This window comes from Anser brachyrhynchus (genome assembly GCF_964034855.1).
Source record: "Anser brachyrhynchus genome assembly, chromosome: 4".
Taxonomy (NCBI): Eukaryota; Metazoa; Chordata; class Aves; order Anseriformes; family Anatidae; genus Anser; species Anser brachyrhynchus.
In genome coordinates this window covers 29,200,076-29,222,445 of record NC_137698.1, presented here as the reverse complement: position 1 = coordinate 29,222,445, position 22,370 = coordinate 29,200,076, and the positions used below count along the sequence as shown (strand labels likewise).

Below are 22,370 nucleotides of genomic sequence, written 5' to 3'. Positions count from 1 at the left end.
ATTTCTCTGCAAAATCTATTTCCTTCATAGTTTGATCTGCATATACACACTGTTTGGCTACTATATAAAAGGTAATAGTCGATTTCAAAAAGCAGTGTCTATAAAGAATGTTGTAGGTATAGTATTTGTGGAATTACATGTCAGCTGTTCAGCCTAATTAATGCAAGTATACTTAATAGTTATGCAAATAAGAAATTAATTCAGATGAAACCAACCCCATCTCCTTAGGTAATTATTTTCATCACTTACATCTAGTTTTGGTGTATTAAACTACACAATTTTCTAATAATAAATTAAAATGCTGATCTTAAACATTCCCTCAACCCATCAGATGAAAAGTAACAGGCTTGCACTGTTAAGAGAAACTTTAAGGGATTCTATTTCATAGGATTTTCAGCAAGGAATTACACTGCCATCAGAAATCAGGCAGTCAGACAGTTCAAGCTCAGATCAAGAGACCTTTATTGTTCTGAAATTAAACAGATAAACTATTCTTACTGTTACTCAGAACTTACATATTGTTTTACCAAAAATCAGCAACCCTGTTTATCATCACTGGATGAAAACCACATTCCATCCTTTCTTTCTTTATATTTTAGAACAATCACTAACTTTACATGAACTTTACTCAGTCAATATCAGTAGACCAAATTTGGCAACTTGGGACCTGTGTGCCTATTTCAAACCGATAATTCAATGGCATATTTTACTTTCTCTTGGAGAAGCAGATGGTAGCATCTGATCGCATATTAAAAAAATCCTTAAATTAGCTTCTTGATCATTTGTCCTGAGTTCCAAATATTATTTGCATATAATACCATAAATTACCTACTTACTCATGTAACTATCTATCCACATATATTCACTCATAATTCTATCAGGGAATACAGTAGGGAAAAGTAGTGTGTATTAATGACAGCAGTTCAGCATTAGGTGTGTGTCCATGTCCATTAGGCTCATGTATTTAACAATGAACTGAATTAAGGACCAGTACATACCCAATGCAGAACAGGATGTACGTAACTATTAAGAACATACATTGTGATAATGCCCAAGTTCTGAATTAGAACCCTAAGACACACTAGGTATTTGGCAAAGATATGTAAAGACCCAGGACTGCTTCTCATCAAAGCGCTTAATCAATATTAATAAATATGTCTAAACATTATCTATCACCATAAAAATCATCTGAACTAACCATATATACATATGCTTACAGAATCACAGTATAAATAGGTACTGTCATCATGGAGACAAGTGACTCATGAAGAAAGAATTTAAAATTGTATGTTTTCAATTATATCTACTGCCCTTTCAGAAGACAAAAAGCTGCAAATACTATTGCACAGAATTAGGAGCTTTGAAGATCTGGATTTTCAATTAAGGAGGAAAACATTATTAGTCTTTTCTCAACTCTAGCAGAAGTCAAAGAGAAAGATGAAAAAGATATGAATTTGCATTTAGGAAAAGGAAAAAACTGTGGGGAATAATCTGAAAAACTAGATTTTTCTGAATGAACATATATTTCAGAAGAGATAAATATAGTACATGAAACACATGAAATTGAAAAGCAATTCAGTACTGGATGGTACTGAATAAAGTAATAATTACCAGGGGAAGAAAAAAACAACTCAACAAAAGAAAAAAAAAACTTTTAAAACAAAGTCAAATAGGAGAAGTTCTTTTTGCTAAATAAATATAAAAACTAGTGAATGGAAAAGAATAGAGGGGCAATAATAATTGAAATTGATATAGTCTTAATGTATTGATTAAGACTTAATATAGTATAGGTTTTGTCTCAAAACTAAATTAATATTTAGATACATAAATTGATAAAGTGATTCTAAACCTACACGGTATGACAGGTATGTTACTGGATAGGGAATAATTAGTATCACAATTGTTAGGAATGGAAAACTTGATTCAGAACAATGTGTACAACCAGCCACTCATGTTCAAACAAGCAAGAACACACAAGACCTTTTAAGATACCCATGGGAACATGGAAACTATTAATAATCAGAAGAGAAAGTAAAGCGGAAAAGTTGCATTACAGCTCTATAATAGTAAATATTATGATGAGCATAAGGAAGGATGAACCTTTAAAATTTAGAAACTACACAGACAAAGACAAACAAGTCCAAACTAGTAGAAAACTTAGTTTGAAAAACACTGATTTCTATTCTCTAATGAAGCAAAGTTTTGGACCAACTTTTCAGTAGTTTGCGGACAATATTATGCTTAGGTTGCAAATAATAATGGAAAAATGTTTCCAATAATATTTGAGTTTTGCTGAAATACTTCGGAATTTATTTAATTTGAATGAAGCTAGAACATTTTAACATCAGATAAAATGACACAGTATAGCTGATTTTATTAAACTATTTAGTTCAATAATTTAATGGATTTTCTTTTTTTTTTTCCCCTTCTGTACTGCCTTTCAGCAATCCAGTTACTTGCTTAATGAAAAAAATAGCCATTTTTAGTGAGCAATCTGTCAGTGATCATAATCTGCTTCCTACTCCATAAGGCTCCTTTCTTTCACTACAGAAGAAAATATTTCTTTTCATAAACATTAATAAAACACATTCTCAATTTTCAGATCATTCCCCTTTGGGACAGTGGCATTGTGAAATGACCACTTGGAGTTTTATTTTTAAAGGGAAATAAAAGTTTCTTTTGAAAAGCCTTAGCTGAAGTTCTGAAAAGGGGTGTTAAAGACAACTTCTGTATTTCAAATGCAACATGCAGATTTTGTGTTTTTTTTGGTGTTTTGTGTATGTGGGTTTTTTTGTTTGCTTGTTTTTTTTTTGTTGTTGTTGCTGTTTTTTTTTTTTTCTTCCCCAAACAACGAATGTATTAACTAGCTGGGAAGTTATATCTAGTTTTACTACAAAATAGCTACTAAAACTCACACTTCAGAATCATGCTTTCAGAGCCATGCACGCATGGGTACATCTCTGTTTAACTTGGCAAGTAGTTACTATCGCTATCAACAATTTATATTACATGCAATCTCTAGCACTTTCACAATATGTGAAACTACATTCAGTCTCCTTCAGGATTCAAGAAAGTAAACAGACAGCAGAGAGATTAACAGATTTACAGGATTTGATAAACCACATGAAAATGCAAGAATCGCAAAGGTTCCATTCCCAAGACAACATTTAGCCAAATAACAATGGAAGTGAGGTTAAAGGAATGCATTTTGGCAAAGATGCAACAGTCTTAAACAAGATCTTCCTACTCCATAGTGATTCCCTGAAAAAGAAGCTGAACTGAAAAGTTAGACCAGAAGCCTTTTATTGTGCTTCCAAAAAAGCTGCTGTGATATTTTGGTGGGAGGAAAATACACATTTTTAGATGTGCCATACAGAAGACATTCTCATTAATCAGAAGTGTACACAAAAGGAAAACAGCAGAAGTGGAAAAAAAAAAAAGAAAGATGTGATGTATATTTCATTTTGCTTCCCAGCAAAAGCAGACTTGGCACCTATAGTCAAAGGAAGCAAGGAGCTGTTTCTTCTTACCATAAATATGCTCTCGACAGACCAAATAACTCTCCCCCTTACAGGAAGCAAGCTCACCAAGGAGCTGCAGTGCACTGAAAAGTGAATATTAACTCAGAAAGAAGGGGCTAGAATAGAACAGATGAAGTTACAAGTAATTTATTCACTTTTCTGCCTTTTCACTACATTTCCTTTTCCAGTACTAAGCTAAGCAAAATACTTCAGACTTAAAAGCTAAGCTAAGACTAAGCAAAACCGAAACTGATTTGAAACAAGATTTTAGTTTTAAAATGTTCATAATGAAAACAGATTTTCAGCCTACAGTCCACAAGTGGGAAAGACTGCCAGCAAAAGTTAATGCTGGAAGTCACTTGTTTCACAAAGCATTGTACAGAAAGAATAATGGTTGAGAGAGCAGAAAGTGAAGAAAATGAAGAGGAAAGCTTGACAGGTCTCAAGAGATATTACTGCTTTATTTCCTGTTGTGAAGATTATCATCCTATAGCCAATCAGGACATTACAGGACACATAGTATCTTCCCCAGTTGTTTGTATCCCTGGCTTTCTTAGGCACTTCATGAACTAAGCAGCAACCTAGAGCTTCAACAAGCTTGTTTTTGAATCTTAATAAGGTTAAAACATGCTAACTCTACCGATTCAACTGTGATGAACTGCATGCCCAGTTCATCATTTCCAAATCCCACCTGAATGGTTTGAATGTTTACCTCTGAAATATCAAACTGAATTAAATGACTAGCAGTCAAGCAAAAATCAAAATATGCAAATTTTCATATATCTAATCTCCTTGATAGCTGTCTCCTATTACTAGTACTATGTAAACATTAATAGTAATAAATTTTAAGGGAAAAAAGTAAAAAAAAATAAATAAATATGGGAATAATAAATTTGACATTTCTTGTTTCCTGACTCATTTTTTTTTAATTAATTTGTATTTTTCTTAAAGTAAATAATTCCAGAAAAAAATGAGCTGTAATAATAATCTAGGATTGAACTCTAAAATTTGCAATTTTTAGTGCTGGCTTTTTTTCTTTTCCTTAGCAGAAACTTACATTCTGTATAATCTACCGTTGAACTAGAAAATTTTGTATGGTCTATTTATAATGAGATTGTCAACAAATTCCAAACAGACCAATGCCTCCTCATTTATAGCTCTCTTCAGAATACCACATTCATCAGCAGTTAAAAATAATCATTCACTTTTCCGTTTAGATGTCATCTTGTCCATGTTTCAGCAACTGGAGGGCAGGACCTCCTGATACCTTGTGCTTCTTAGGACAGAAAAATGTTGTTCCTATTTTAAACTTTATTAAATTGGATGAGTCATATTTAACTGAATGTGTTTCAAATAATCAGTTCTGGTAGAGACTGAACATTTCAATACAGTTGGAGAAAAACAAATACATATGCAATTTTTGCTCCTACATACGGGTCACTCTGATGCCTTTACAAAATAACATCTGTTCTTACTCACCTAGGAAGGTCTATTGATGTAAATGGATTTATTTGAGAGAGTAAAAACTGCAGGATTAAAATCATTGTCAATGAGTCATTTAATTCGACTTGGTACAATTCATGACAACCCCAATGTGTAATTTGTCAAAGTTATATGGTCTGAACATCTTCTATCAATAGATTTGCATGCAGAAACTCAACCATCTATTTTAGGATCACATGAAATATATAAAGATCAATTAAAAATCTCTCTTCCTAATGCAAGTGCAGACATATTATACCTTGTTCCTGTAACAGGCAAAGCAAAGAGCAAGCAAGGTACCTGTAGATAATGTCCAGATGTATTCATCGGGGACCAAATGCTATTGCATCGATTAAGATCACAAAGAATATAAGTAATCCAAATCAGGACATTTCCTACTTAAACACTGTACCATTCACAAAATATCAATAGTGATTTATTAACAGAGCATGCAAGTCAGAATGGACCATGCATAACATAAAATATGAAGAAATAGCAAATGGAGAGAGTAAATAGCTATGTCAAAAGGTTTCACACACTGAGGCAATGCAATAAAATGAAAATACTAAATTTTTAAAAAGTAATTTAACATCTCTGAAGTTCATCTGTGCATGCCACCATCATAAAATGCAACTTTTCACTCACCAAAGTAGAGTTATGTGAAGCATCACCTGAGACCTCGGGTGTTCTTGTGCTGTTTGGAAGTCTGTGAGGGTTACGAGCTATCGCTTGGCACCAGCCCAACATTTTCTCCTTCCACTTATCCCTTCTCAATTTCTGAAATTCTGAAAATAATTTAGAGTCCCTGAAACATTGACACTTTGAATTTATTGCTTGCATGTCTCTGGATGCATGCCTTTAAAAACAGCTTTTTAAGTTGTATCCAAACAAGCTTATAAACATATTTTTAGAACATGTTTATTTAAAGTACTCTGATGGGTTATGCCATGCAGGTTAGAGGAGAGCTACACACTTTCATCAAGTTACATGCATTAATACTATTTTAGGGTCAGAAAATTCAGTGCCTTCTCCCTTTAAATCTTTCTTAAGTTGACACTTTTCTATTAAAGTGTTATTTTAAAGGAATTCTATTACAAAATAACAGTGAGACTAGCATCTCTCCTAAAACCATATAACATTTCGATACAATAACCCACATTCTCAGAAACCACTAGGAAACAGCACTAAAGCAGTGGAAGGTATTAAAAAACTAATAGTGGGAAAACACATACATGTACATACTCATGCCTGCACCCACCAGAATACCTGGCTTGTGTTGAAACTAAATACAATGGATGTACTGAAAATAGCAAAAAGTAATACACACATCAGCAATAAATCCTACATGCCAACTGTAAGTTGCATGTGAAGTTTTTAGTTCGTGATAGTAACAGAAAATTTATTTTAAGTAACACTAACATTCTGGAAATAGAGGACTAAGTCTGGGGGTTTTGTTTGTTTGTTTTTTAAGTGTACAAAATTTTCATAACTAACAATCTACTTTTCCCAGCTGCAATACATAATGCAGGTCTTCAGTGCCAAACTTCGCTAATTAATTACAAAATGTAACTTGGAGCAATTTATTTTCCTCCACAACAACAGTTTTTAATCTGGTTGTTTATAGCATTTTGAATTCAAAGTGTAGTTTTTTTGTAACATCATGAAATACAGTAAACAAAAAGATGAACCTGCCAGGTTGACTGACTACTGCTTCAATGCTAGATTGAATAGATCTGGAACATATGTAAAATAACGCTAAAGACCTTACATGGCAAAGTAGAACCTATTTAAAGCGATTAGCATTACATACTTGCAAAGTAAGTTTACTTTTCCCTACAATACTCCATGCAGTACACAAGGACATGCTTCTGTTTACAGCAGGCTTTAATCTTTCCAGGCTATGATTCTAATAAACTACAGCCCCTTCTTGAATAGTTACAGTTCTATTCAATTCACTTCCACACTTACCATTAATATTTAATTTTCAAAGCATTAAATGCACTTCTCCAAACAACCTCATGCAACTGACAGTAAGGAGCAAGTGGGAACTAGCCTTAGCTTTTTCATGCTTGAAATTATTAGATGAGTGACTCTACAGGTGAAATCTTAACAGGAATTGTAAAGATATGCCAGCAAAATATTAGTTACACGAAGGCTGCCACATAGGCTCTTGATGACCTGTTGAATCAAATCCATTTTTGTATTATAAAGTATTTCAGGGCATGAGTACAATCCAGCAAAGGCTTCACAAGAAGTCTAACTGAAGGGCTGACTAAACTCATTGCCACCAACTTAGCAGCAGTCACCATTTCCACTGAATCAGAGCATCCACTGTCTTGCAAATTCTAAGAGGTTGTTTATTTTCCTTGATTTCATGAAGGCAACTAGCAGAACTCGGCATACCAAAACGGTTGTTTTTGAGAATAAACCAAGCACCAGTGAAAAGTTGTGGATTTATCTTATATACAGATACAAAAAATGAATCCATGCTTTAAATTACTTTCATTGTATATCCAACATATATGGAAGTACTTAAAAGGAAATCCAGAGAATCCGAACAAGCAACAGAAGAGTAAGCATCTGCACATACTGCTATGCAACTTGGAAAAATAAGCAGTAAACATAAGACATCCTTTGACATCCCCCCCCCCCTTTTTTTTCTCAAGCTTCTACTACATATTCTAGCTAATTTCTACAACATTTGTGCTGAAATATTATTTACCAACTAAGCAGGGATGAAATAACAGTGGAATCTGATTTCTGCTTCTGCTGGTCTCTTTGTTTTCCTTTTTTTTTTTTTTAAACTGGAGCACACGAAGTCTTCTGAGGAAATAAAGTGCCTGCAGAAGTATTCGTATATCTCTGGAATTTCCTGGTTTTCATTCAAAATTTCAAGTAGAAAGTATTTTGGTATTGTTTAGACTTTTCAAAATGAGACAAATCTTTTGGTTCTGCTGCTCTTGAACCTGTCATGGTGTTTCCTTGCATATTGTCACATAAGTGGAGTTTACAAGCAGAGGGGTGATTTATAATACTGTATGAGGTATGGTACTGGTCATTTCAACCTGGATGAAAAGGGATGTGCTGCTGCTGCTCTGTTGAAGACTGCACTTGAGGCTAGGCAAAGAGGTAGCACTTCATTTACAATTGGCAAGTGAAGTTTGTAGAAGGGATGTTGAGCCAAATTTCCACGCCACTTGAACCTTCACAGAAAAACAGCTTTGGGGAAGTGGTTCTCCATTTTGGTAACATCAATCAGTAACTCCTTAACAGAACTTTTCACTACACACAGGACTTACAGGCAGATTTCATTTATCACATTTGTAAAGATTGCTGAACTGCATTCTACCACGATTAGTGTATATATACATATTTTCTTTTTGTGCAGGTGCCTGAAAACTAGAGGTTAATTTCAGTTGGAGAAAAAAAAAATAGAACTTAAAAAAAAAACAAACACATAATTGAAATAAAAGTATGAATTTTTTGAAGTATCCTTCAGAAGTGTACAATTTAAAGATTACAGTCCATAAGAATGTATGTATGACTTTTTCAGCTTTCTATACCTGAAGAGATATCAGGAAAATGACTTTTTCTCTAAATGCACATCATGAACAAGAAGGCTGCACGTTCAGCTGGTGCAGCTCACTGCCTGGGAGCCCTTTACTGCTTTGCTTTAACCCCGAAGAAAGAACGTTAACTTGGGAAAACAACAACAACAAAACCAACAACCAGATAACTCTTGAGAAAGTCTTCATTTTTATTTTAAAATATTAATACTTCAATCTTTAGTTGAAAGATATTTGTTTCCAGATCACCGTTCAGACAGAAAACTTCCTGACCATTCTCCCCAAGAAATATCCAGTCCTTCCAGTACTGAAGAAAGTCACTCTAAAGTCAAAGAATCAGCATAGAATCAATCATAGAATGGCTCGGGTTGGAAGGGACCTTCAAGGTCACCCAGTTCTAACCCCCTCCTGCCAGGGGCAGGGATGCCACCCACTAGACCAGGTTGCCCAGGGCCACATCCAACCTGGTCCTAAACACCTCCATGGTATCAATCTAGTATATTTAAGTCAACCTAGTATATTTAAGCTAAGTGGATGAGAAGACACCCAAGGAATAAAACATGATTCCCAAGTTCCTAGAAGCCTAACACCAGCTTGAAAATCTGTTACACTTACTAACGAGCACTTACTCACACGAATAGTTAGTTGAAACTTCCTTATGAACCATCACACTCTCAATCACTTATTAAGAGACAAAGGTTTGGGTCTTCAGTGAAGAACCTTTCTAATATTCTATTACTACTTACGAATTACCACCTTACTGTTATCTGAGGCTTGTATTTTAACAGAGCTTTATGTGTCAGCCTACTTTCTTTGTTTCCAAACCTTGTCTACCAAATTTCAAGTAAACTTTTAGCAGAAATGAACCTATACTGCTGCATGTTTCAGTGTACAGTGAATTCTTCCAGAGATGTGTCAGTGTAGAGAATTAGTGCAAAAATCCACCATCTCTAGAGCCATGTACTCCTCATAATTGGGGTGGATATGAGCCAGTTCAACCCGAGAATACAATTCCACACATCACATATAAGCCTGCAGTGTTTTATACTACACAGTTTGGGTTTGATCACAGATGAAGCGGAAAAATAACAGTCTGGGGAATATTCTACAAAATGACTCTCTGCACAGCTGGATACTCCTGGTACTTAAAATTGACAAAGAAGCATAAACCCTAGGCAACAGCTGTAGTTCAGTATGACAAAGGTAACTACCCGAAGTCATTATGAGTTTCTACACAGTTGAGACAGGTCTACAGCATTTTAACAACTTGCAGCAGCTCCTCTCCAACGTCAGCTGGCAAGAAGTCTAGGTTCTCAAAGGTTTATGACCTATTAAGAGCAGATGTTAGTTTAGAGCTCTGCAGCGTCTACGTGAGGCACGGCTGTAGTGAAGAGTGGATGCCTGGCAGCAGTGCGTGCCACCTACCTGCGGCAACAGCCCTCCAAGGATCTGTAAGCAGGGCATTCCCAAGAGCAACGCTAACATCAGCCCTCAGTAGGGGAGCATCCAGCCCCTTGCACACTGCCTGTACTTGTGAAGATTGGGAGCCTTCTGATTATAGGCACGGTCCTATTCTGTTCCTCTGGGGATACAGAACTACTCAGAACAGTTGCAATTCTTGGTGTTTTTTTATTTGCCTGGATGAGTCAAAATGATGTCTACAACTATACAGATCATAACTGAAAGAAAGACTTTGTATTTGCACATACAACTGAGGGATTACCACCTCAAATAAACTGCTGGGAAAAAAACTTAATTCTGTTCCTATAAATTACTTCACCCATATTTTCTTCAGGGAAACAATTTTTACCTAGAATTTAGACAAGCAAAGGGACATAGAAAATTAGAGATTCAAGTTCTTGCACAATGTCAACAGCAAATAAATAGAGGGTTAGTTAAGGATGATGTATTAGGTAGCAGCCAGTTACACAAAATAAAAGCATAACATCTCAAAAAGTTCATTAATCTGGCAAGAGAAAAGAATCGATAGAATTAATTCAGGAAAGTAATTAGATTCAGGTAACAAAGGCCTCAATAAAGACTAAATTAAAATGACATATTATTAAAGGTTATGCTTTTTGCAGTACTTCCCAGGATCTAGTAACTACCATAAATCAGCAGGAAATTAAACACAAAACATACTGTTCTTTATCTAAGCTAATAGTTTTGTTCTCTGTGTTCGAAGACTCCCAAAAGCAATCAAAGTGATGGTATTTGTCCAGCACCTAAACACACTACATGACTTGACAGATCAACAAAATACTCCAGGAGCAGAGCTGCAGGAATATTTAAATGCAAATAGCCTTCAATTGCTGAGCTCTGGTAAGAGAAATATAGTCCCTGTTGGTCTTTGTGTATCTCTTGTTTTAGTCTTATCAAGCTGTGACTTCCAATCAATTATTCCAATTTTGAATATAAACACAAATTCATGGGCTGGAAGCACTGGAAAGCTCCAGTAGCTTGTGCTGTTTGTGTGTCGCAAGGGAGCCATGGGCTTTACTTAACTAGCAAGTCAATACTGCTGTGTATTTCAAGAACAATTCCGTGTTACCATGGCGTAACAGCATATTGACTCCAACTCTGTTTTTACAAATAAGAAGCTCAATCTCAAGTTTGAAAATCACCTCTGTATTTGTAGATATGTGATCATGTTAATGGCTGTAGAATATTCAAGTCCAGTACAATTTAGAGAAGTAGAAAAGACGAACACAACGTTTATTTCACAGTAAGTACTAAGTACCACCTGCCACTCCAAACTGAGCAGTAGTTTTGTAAAAAAAAAAAAAAAAAATTTTAAAATTAAATTGAGACCACCATTTTATCTACATAACTTACAATGTTTTAAAGGCTATCAGTAGCCTCAAAGGCCATCAACCTAATAAAAAAAAATATCTTCCTAGCTAATACTTGCTAAAATACCCACCTAACGTGGTAGCCACATTAAAAAAAATGCAGAGACCAAGAAAAAACAAGCACACATGCCCAGAGCCCAGGAATAACTCATGACACCTAGAATGATGGTGCCGATGAAGAATCTACTGCTACCAGTTTTCTTGTATAGTTACTGCATGCACACAATCTAAGTCTTCTGCATTAAGTGGACACAAGAATCTGAATTCAAACACATTCTCACATTTCTTAATGATGGATTCCAGAAGGGCACTGCATGATGACTACCAACCCAGTCACACCCAAGCAAATGCATTTCCCTAGCTGTAAAGATAAACCAAAGCTGTCATGTAACTTAGTTATGCTTACAAAATGTGTCACTTCAGCATTTCTTTAAAAATATAACCACAGTATCAGCACACAGCCTTAGAGTACACCCTGTATTCTAAGATTTATTACCAAGTTTTCTAGAACTAACTTAAATTGTTGAATTAAGCCAGCATTCAAAGAATCAACTAGCATCTTCTCATATTACTAAATGTTATCCAATAAATTTTCAGACTATAAAAGTTAATATTCTGATTCTTCTGTATCATAATTAACAATATCATTATTTCCAACTAATAGAAAGCCAATGCTTTATTATTTTTCTTACATAATGCTAAAATATATTTTGAGTTATCCTTAGCCCTTCAAGAATCTGTATATGTCTAAATTAAGGATCATAATTTCATTCAAAACAGTTTAATTGCTGACAATAAAATCAATTGAATATGACTGGTGCAAAATTATTGCAGGTAACATTGCTGTGACTAACCATTATATAACCACTACATCCAACAGGTGACAAGAAATCTTTAAAAGCTTTCAAAGAAAATAGTCTTTTGGGCTTCTAAAGACATAAAAATGTAGGAATGTTTGTCTTTATAGTCCACACATTCTTTTTTGCAGAATGAAAAACATCTCTTGTGTGAAGCAGAAAGCAATTTTAAATCACTCAAGGCTCTTTAGAGAAACTGTAACAGTTTTTTTCCCTGTACTAAGTTTTTAATATTGTAATTATGCCTCTTTGCATTTGTGAAGTCTGCAAGAAAATGTTGACGAATTAGAAGAAGACACCTGTATATTATGGATATATATATAATCTTGACATTTGTAGATGCTGCCAAGTCTGTATTTTCCTATGCAAAGTTGTTAGAAACTATTTTAATTAGCAACCTCTGTACCACAACCAAATACAAATTTGTCTTCTAAAAGGTTCTTGCTCACAACTAACTTTCTTGGGAACGTTTCGTTCATCAAAGGTTAGATGTCTCCAGTGTCTTCAGAGATTTCAAAAGCATAGCAACAGTATGTGGTCTTTGCATGTTTCTGCCTACAGGTGAGTGACAAAAGGCTGCCTAATCCTTCCGCAGGATCCGTGCATGTAAATTCCGGACACATCAGACTCCCAAGCAGAAAGGAGAACAGTCTTGAAAAAAACACGTTGTTTGTTCTTGTTTTGAGAACAAGCACAAATTATGTGGCTTTGCTTTTTGAGTTTGCATATATTTAACCATGCGCGATTGCCAAGCCGCTTAAACCAAATACGTGTAAAAAATACACTGAGCACTTGGCAGATGGACCTTCTTCAGGGAAGCCACAGAAAAATCCATGAGATGGTAAAGCGATAACTAACTCATAACAAAGTTATGCGTGCAGTTATCCAAACACACCGGGCATAAGAAGCTAAGCTAGGTCTTTAATGAACTTTGTTCTGCATATGTAAAAGGGAAAGTCTGTCTTGCAAAGCTTTTCCTCATTCTTATGTGGTTTATAGAGAAAAAAAGTGTGTATCTAAGACGTAACAAAAAAAAACACCTTGAATCAGGCAGAGCTCATTTTTGAAGCAAAATATAAAGACAGACAAATTTATTTTACTTAATTAATAAAGGTTAGATGTCTGAAAGGCATAAATTAACCACTAAGCACCCCTGTTTCAAAGGATGGATAATTCATACTGAACTTAAATGGGTTTTAAATAAAATCACATTTCACTGAAGTGCCAGAAGTACAAATGCTGAAGCATGCCAGACCGTTGTGGTCTCCCCCCTTTGTCATAGAAGTACTTTTAATAGAAGTTCTGTCAAATACAGTATTTTGGGCATGTGTGTGTATATATATACATATATATCTTTTACAGTCATGAGTGTGGAAATCTCATGCTCATGAGCAGTTTGGTTACAGTACCTGTGACAGGTCTGCCATATCTATAGGTCTATCCCTATCTGCCAGGTCTATACTAGATGAAGGTCATCAGTGCCAGAACTGAAGGCCTATCCTGCTGTTTAGATACTCTTGCTCTTATAATAGACTCTGTAACAACTAGTGCAAGACTGGCTATATCAGAAGGCCACTGCTACTTTATCTATGCCAGGTCTTAATATTATTCTTACCTAATTTCAGATAATTTTCAGAATCTCTTTCAGGGTGAGTGATGCCAGAATGACAGAAATGCAATCACCGCACCCCAGCTAAGCCAGCAGAAACACTTCTGTGAAATTCTAAGCTGCTCCTGTAGGTTCAGTCTCTATTCAGAAACAAGATGAAACAAAACATTTTTAAATAAAAACTTGATAATAATAATTAAGCCCGTTACACCCAGCATATTCCCTGCACGTACACTCTGCCAACTCTTTAAGGAGAAAAAATGTGGCTACATACTATTGTTGTGTTTTGTTTTGTTTTGCTTTTTAATTAAAGCACTTAAATGTTTTATTTAAAATTTCATTATTGCTTTTGACTCTTTGTGCATTATTTATTCCCCAAACAACACAGTGCAAAAACATTACCATTAAATAAGAGCTCATCAAATGTTTAATAGTAGGAAAACACTTTAAAATTATATTTCTATCCTATGAATTAGGCTTTTAAGTTTTGCTTCTTCTTTTTTATTTTTTTATAAAGTCCTATAAAAATAAAGTTCAGGCTTAATTTGAAAATATTTTAGGACACCCTTAAGAATCCCACTAATTCTAATTTAGAGAACCATGCTGACGTTTATCCAGTCTTCTGGCCCCTCTCTGGATTTACTTATCTGTTCACTAAAACTTTTCTATTCATATCACTAAGTTAACTCCAAACATAAAAACTAGACGTGCTACACAATACTTCAACTATTCTTCCATTAATACTTAATTTACCCAAGCATTTCCTGATTCTCTTTTTGACAACATCCAGAGTAACAAGACTAATTGCTTCCAATAATTATTACAGTCTAATTAGAACCCCATTAAAGTATTATTTCAGCTTTTTGAGTTCTAGTTTTGAACTTAGGCATTCAATCTAAGGTCTGCCTTTTTATTTGTTTTCTGGGATTGCAGTTGAAAATTATCACAGTAACATTATTCAAAAAATTACTCACTTAATTTTTAACTGTTAGGCTAATATATACTTTGTTTATGTAACGGAATAGTTATTTAAGCTGTTACCAGTAACTGCAGCATTAGGCCAGTAGGCCAGTCATTATTTATAACTTAAATAACTGGAATCCGTTTATCCTGAAATACCCTGAACAGGCCATCTGTCACAATTTTGTGCTAGCCGAGATCGGACCCACAGTGATGATCTTTGCAACACAAACCAGAAGGGGGGGTCGGTTGAAGTCCAATCCTAATGGTATGAAAAAGGATTACTTGCAACAGTGCATTTTAGTTAGTTTAGTGGTAATGACTACTTAGCAGAATTATTTCACCTTTGCTAAAAAAGAATCTAAATTTTCTGCCCTCAGTAGTCCTGCTACAAGTTTTCATCAAATGGAATTTGGCTCACATTGATTTATTAGGTAGCATAACCAATTAATCGTTGATAACAACATAAGCCTTTCTCAAAATATTTAGCAGGATTTTCTTTATTATAAACCACACAACTTAACTTGTTCCAATACATGGAAGTATTAGAATGAGTCCAGAGGAGGGCCATGAGGATAATCAGAGGCTGGAGCACCTCTCCTGTGAGGACAGGCTGAGGGAGCTGGGGTTGTTCAGCCTAGAGAAGAGAAGGCTCCAGGGAGAGACCTTACAGCGGCCTTCCAGTACCTAAAGGGGGCCTACAGGAAAGCTGGGGAGGGACTCTTGGTCAGGGAGTGTAGGGATAGGACAAGGGGCAATGGTTTTAAACTAAAAGAGGCTAGGTTTAAATTAGATATAAGGAAGAGATTTTTTACTGTGAGGGTAGTGAGTTACTGGCACAGGCAGCCCAGAGAAGCTGTGGATGCCCCATCCCTGGAGGTGCTCAAGGCCAGGCTGGATGGGGCTTTGGGCAACCTGGTCTGGTGGGAGGTGTCCCTGCCCATGGTAGGGGGGTCGGAACTGGGTGATCTTTAAAGTCCCTTCCAACCCAAGCCATTCTGTGATTCTATGAACTTTCAGTGTTTTAACATGTAACTTCCAAAAGAATACCAAATTTCACCTGATTTCAAGTCTGTACTTTTAAAATAGAAAATATACGTACCTCAGTTTCCAGAGGTGACTGAATTTTCCACCAACTAACACTCAGCAAAAATATTTCATGACTATTCATCAGTCACAGAACAGCTAAAAATTTGTACTGGTGGATAATCAGGAACAAATTTCTTACAAGCACTACTTATTAAAAATAATAAGGAGCTAAATGCGGCCAGAAACCAATGCAACAATAACGTTTTATAGAATTATCTAAAGGAATATGAAGGCAAATGAATAAAGGTACTGACAGCTGAACAAAACCAAAAACATTGTAATGCCAAACCATAATGAATTACTAATTATTTTCCATACAGAATACTGATTTTGCTTCTTTATAAAACACAAACAACGCAGGACATGCAGTTACTGTAACAGCAATACTCATGGCTGTCAGCAAGCTAAGGTTCATGGAGCTTGTATGTAAAGCTTATATATAAAATATATATATAAAAATTCAGATGTAGTATTTGCTGTGTTTGGTAATTAAAGCGTAAAACTAAAGCAGAGCATCAGCTTCTCCTGTTTCAGACTAAGCACAAAGTAGGCATCCAGCCCCTTGCTAGTATTTCCAAAGAACCACAAAGAAAGCAGACATCAGCAAGGACACCGATGAAATGGAGAGTTACAAGACCGAAATCAGGATTGTACAGGAGAAGACAAAGCTAATGCTTCATGGCGCAGCGATGTCTCCCTTCTCCTGTCTCCCTTCAGTGCCTGGGCAAACATAAAAAGATTTCCAGCTCTGCCATGGCTGTGGTGTGGTGCAGCAGCTCAGGCAGCAGAGTCCCATCCTGTGCCACCCGGAAGGTTTGATCTCTACCTCCACAGTGCCCTGCAGCATGCCACTGTGCCACCTCTGACTTTGCCACCTCTCATCCTGCCGCCTTTCACACTGTACAGAACAGCGGTGCTGAGGCCCACACAGCAAAGCACAGCATGGAGATGCCCGTGGCAGTTCTGGGATGTGGCACGGGGCAGTGCAGTTTTGGAGACCGCCCCAAAAGCTGTGTAACTCTCTGAGCAGCTCCATGGCTAAGCCATAAGCCTTGCCCTCACACAAACTACTTCACAGCAGCCTTTGGCAGTCATGAGGCCTCTCAAATAGGCTCAGTGCTAACCTGAGTAGCTCTGCAGCATCATTTAAAGAGTTTTATCTTCCTGTACTCAATGTGTCCCCAACCAATAACACCTAAGCATCCCATAATTTTGAATGATTTGTCTTCCTACAATCTCTTTGAGATGAGAGTGCTATTCTCTGCCTTCTACAGACAAGGTGCAAGCTGTAGCTTTTCAGAGATATCTTATGCCATTCATCACCTGCATTAAATCCCTTGCCAAGAGTAGCCACGTTTCTGATTCAAGAAGATCTTGAGCCAAAGCCTTCTAAAGCCCAGGCAGGCAAAGTCATTCACCAACGCAGTCTCTCCTGTGCTTAAACATTTGTACTGACTGGCTAATTTTACAGCTCTTTTTTTTTTTTTTTTTTTTCCCCCAGAACACTGTTTTTATCTTTTTCTGAAAAATTCTCCCTTCTCAGTTACCAACTCTGGCTTCTTCTGCAATCCGTACCCATCTACGTACTCTTTTGTTCCGATCAGTAAAATACTTCTATACTAAGCAGCCCTTTGAGCTGGCTCATAGGCTGTGTCTCCTTTATTAAGCTGTACAGTTCTTTTAAGTTCAGATTTTATTATTTGGACATTTTAGACCAAATGCAGACATTTTTATTGCTTTAATGTTTAACTAAGGTTTGTAGTACTTTGACATTTCTAGCTCTCTTTTAAACAATTTATTTTCAAGATGAGCAATACATCTCTAATCATTTTTATGCGAAGGCCCTCTCTCATTTGAGGTAAGCAAGCATCCTTCCTTGCTGGCACTAATGATTTTATTCTCTTCAGAAACATATATTAGGAATATATAATTTGAACAAACCACTTTTTACTGCATTATCAGGAGACTTAATGACAGTTCTGAAATATACGCCACGCCATAACTCTCAGTTAACTGATGGGAACAAATACGCTTTCCCAATGCCATTCCATTCTCCCTTTCTCAAATGCAGGAGCGGACTGAGAATACACTTGCCAAGCACAAGCTCCACAGATATGATTTGATTAAGGACCTTTTCTCTGTATAGAGTTCCACAGAAATCAAGTTTGCCTCAGGAGACAAGAAATAATGGAAAAGAGATGAATGCAAAAGCACATGTAGGTAGGTGGCCTATATTCAGCTTTAACACTTAGTTAGAAAGCTAAACAGAGGGAAACTCATTCTGAAGGTAAGAGCTGCATTTAACTACAGTCCAGCAAAAGTAAGGAGTATTTCGAGAAGTCTTGAGGGGAAAAAGAAGTATGTAGGTAAAAATAATTACACACAGGCTGGCTTGTTATTGCTACTGAAGTGTTCATGTTAAAAGACTCCAAGAACAAAATGAAGATCCCTCCCTGCTCAGCTTTTGCAGCAGCTGGGGTACAGCAAATCCAGGTCAGGGCCCTGATAATCACGTGGAAGCGGATAGGAGTAAGTGACAGACAAACAGAAAGGTGCAGATGGGATACTCAGATAGTGGGGTCAAACACACTCAACTGCCATGTGAGGAACAGCGAAATGAAACATGCACAGGGAATATAAAACAGCAAAGCAGCAGGTACAGGAGCCTTATGGTCTATTAGACAGTGGCCTTTGGGCATTTTGTTTTTATAGTTGAACTTCCACGGCGTTAAGCACACGTTAACCCACTTTGCAAATCGTTATGGGTTGGTTGAGTTAAGAAGTGAAGGACAGACTGCTAATCTTGTGTCTGCGCTGAAGCTGTATCATGTTTGGAAGGCTCAGGATCCCCTGGGCTGACAGAGATGTTTCAGTATGTCTAAAACGATGACCTGTTTACCTGTGCCAGCACAGCACTACGACATGGTGTCCTCAGGAAGGGACAGATTATTCTCACACATAGCATATATTGAGTTCCTGAGTATGTATTAAGTCTTTATTGAAAACCTATAGGACTGCAGCTTGCTTTATTAACATTAACACTTGTTGTTAATACAGATTAATATTGTATATTTATATATATATTACACTTCCTGCACTGAAAGAAAAAGAAAAAATTGAAAATAGAAAATATATTTGCACTAAGAATATACTTCTGTTATCTGAGATCAAGCAGAACAGGTTTAGTTTTGATTCTTTTTGCTTTTTTTTTTATATGACATTTAAATGCAAGTTCCTCCACAGAACAAAAAGAAATGCATCTGAGTTGTTAGCATATATGCAAAATTTTATTCCAGAAAGTTATTTTTCTACCAAATAAAAAGCCCACAAGAGTAGCAGTGCAGAATGAACATGCCAGCTCAAATTTGCTTTTTAGTGGTTCTGTAGCTCTACTACAGAAGGAATACTTTTTACAGTTTTACAGAAGGCACCATATAGTCCTTTGAGTTACAAGAAGTTATCAAAAAAATCCTGAAATAGAAACAACACTGGGAATTAAAATATGTTTTTCTTCTTGTAAGCTCAGTACAAGTATGAAGTGGCATGGTATCAGAAGTGTGAAAATTACACATTTTCTTTGCTACTGCCACTAACTGCTGCCACATGAAAAAGAAAAACGAAAAAGTCCTGCAATATGAATAGAGGATGGAATCTTCTCAGCATACTGGAATGTACATTTTTCACATTCAGAAACTGGCAAAATAAGCAAATTGTACAGACAAGATGAATGTCAAGCACACCCTTTAAAGACTATGGGAGTTTACTAATTAGGGCCTTCTACCTTACAGTTACCACAATAATGTCAGAGGTTGCTGATTATATAAATTTAATTAAATGTTAAGACAACAATATATAGTCACACTTTACTGACAACCACTCATCAGGCCAGGCAATTTATCAGGTCAGCAGAAAGCTATCACAGGCCTACAGTATAAAACAAATGGCAGCAGAACTAAATACACCAGCCAAAATACAAAATATTTCATGTTCTCTGGTTTTTCTCCCTCCTCTTTAGAAAGAAAGATATTTAAATAGCATTTCTATCATAAAGCAAATTGTAAATAGTAGTGGGAAATCTGTGCTCTGAAATTTAAATCTTTTTCTCTCTGGGTATGAGCTACCAGTAATCAGTTGCATTCTCAGCATGGCATCAATTTAAACTCCCTGCTAATAGTTTAGATTCATCATTCAGTCTTTGCTTGCACAGAATAATTCATTGCTCCTTCATTCATCAAGCAGCAGGTAAATATGCTAAATATTCTTCTGAAAATGAAGCAGCTGTTCAGTCTGCCAATTTGTGTCAAGTAGCCAAAATCAAACCAAGACTGCTTGGTAGGTAACAGGCGAGATAGGAAGATCCTTATTCCCTGTGACAGTGCCCCAAGGGTCTTTGGCTGTTGCTGTATCTTTCTGTTTTGTGACTGTGAGGTTAAGAACAGTAGCTCTTTGAGGGAACTCTATTAGGATCTTCTAAACATTTTTAGGCAACTTACAGAAATACCTCACAGTCACCAAACACCTCTCTAGTATATTTTGAACTGATCACATATTCAGAACTGGTGAACTACACACTGCTAAGGGAATAATTATGCTAAAAGCATTTTACAATAAGCCATCACAGAGCTATTGTCACAAACCTCAATTTCAGACATACGTTTAACCTAATTCTGAAGATCTGCTGTATCTAAATGTTTATATTACAAGGTCTGGTTTTCAACAAGCACAAGTTAAGATTTCTGTAAACTATGATTTCAGTTTGTTTTACCAGGCAGAACCTCAGATTAACAGAAAATTGGTTTAATTGGCTTTGAACATTTATCATAGGTTCACTTGACAGTAGCATTTGCTAATAGTGAAGTGTAACTGTATTTTGCAAAGAACAAAAGCTGCAAGAAATTTTTAAGTGATGCTGGACTATTGCACGATACGGTTTTGATTAGTAAGAACTCACACAGAGATGGAAGCTGGCCTCAACTCTTTGGCTTCACATAAGAGCTGGACGTTGCCTAAGCAACTAGTGCTGCGACTGCCTTTAGAAAAAACACTAGTAATGGGCTTCTGAGCTATTAAGCCAGGCACCTTCAGAATGAGCTAAATCTAACCTGAAACAGTTAAGTATGGGGTAATAAGGACAAACAGGTAGAAACCTATAAAGGCAAATCCAACTTCTCTAGCCTCTTACAGTTCTTGGAGGAAAGTCAGCAGTAAGTATAGTAAACAAAGAAGAGAAAATTTTTATCTGCCTGGCCTCTCGAAAAGCTTTACATCATGTCTTCCTGAAAAAGACATTTAAGCAAATACTCATGAACAGTAGGGAAAGTTCTGTGTTGGACAGAAATGAGTCACAGTTGAAGAACAGGAATAAATGAGATATTTCTGTTGTGGAAGGAGGACAGATTCAAGGTTTTACACTAGGATCTTCCAATTCTGAAGATTACTAAGTATCGCTTGAAGGCAGTCACTGAACTTGACAAATCAAACAATAAGTTGGAAAAAAACCAGCAAAATGAGAGCAGCTTGGGATACATGTGCTATAACTCTATTAGTTCTAGAGTCACATGCTGCTCTTCCTTCCGTTACCTCATACACATAGACAATGATCACTTACCAACAAAGAGAAGGGAGAAGAAAAGAACATGAAACCATGTTTACTGTACTGTCTAGGTCCTTCTTCAAAACATGACTTTTAATTTCCTACTACGTTTTACTACAGCATAGATAAATCCACAAAAACCTCTCCATTACCCACATGTCATCAGCCACAGAGGCCACAAATCAGCAGCACACTGGATGCAGTCCCAGGGCCACCTCGGTGCAGAGACAGCCTGGCTCTCAGCACCTCCTTTAGCTGGCATACGGCACGTCTGCAGCCACATGGGTTAGAGGGCTGGAAGCAGGTCAGGTGTGAAATGGATATTAAACCAGTCCGCATCTGAGCTGGCATCTGAAAAGCCACACGAGCACTGCCCTGCCCAGGATCCACAGCCTGCGAAGGGTTGCTAACGAAGCCACAGCATGAACAAATAAAGCCAGCTGGGGCCACACTGCACCTGAGCAAAACCAATCCCACACTTGAAGCCCTAGACAATTTTGTGAAGAAAAATGTCCAAGCACTCCTGTATGAATCAGTTCAAGTGAACATGAGATTACAAGTTCTCTGCAGGCCAGATCCCTTTATGCCCTGCAGACATACCATCTCGGAATTAAGCTTTTTTTATTCCCCCTCTGATTCTTGTGAAATACAAGGTCTCTACCTCTTCACATTCCTGTACCGCTTTTAAGAGAAGACACTTCTAACAAGTACTCCTGCAGGATGTATGTAATGAGCAGCCTTCTCTGGGACTGCATGGAGCTAGAATTAGGAAAGAATTATTTTTTCCATTGACTATTCTTTCTATCTGACTCTTTTAATTGGAAAAAAAAAAAACAAACAT

General features: G+C 36.5%; 1 protein-coding gene across 28 annotated transcripts in view; it reads right to left on the bottom strand.

Annotated features, from left to right (window-relative positions):
* The window catches only part of MARCHF1 (membrane associated ring-CH-type finger 1), a 239,569-nt gene that overhangs the window by 95,389 nt on the left and 121,810 nt on the right, over nucleotides 1-22,370 (bottom strand). For 24 of the 28 annotated variants that reach the window (XM_080591784.1, XM_080591783.1, XM_080591782.1 and 21 more), the window contains one exon: nucleotides 5,649-5,788. The exons of the other annotated variants lie outside the window; for them this stretch is intronic. In XM_080591784.1, coding sequence (XP_080447910.1) covers nucleotides 5,649-5,750 — 102 coding nt within the window. In that variant the 5' untranslated portion in view covers nucleotides 5,751-5,788. The remainder of the gene's footprint in view (nucleotides 1-5,648; nucleotides 5,789-22,370) is intronic. 28 annotated transcript variants of the gene reach the window in all.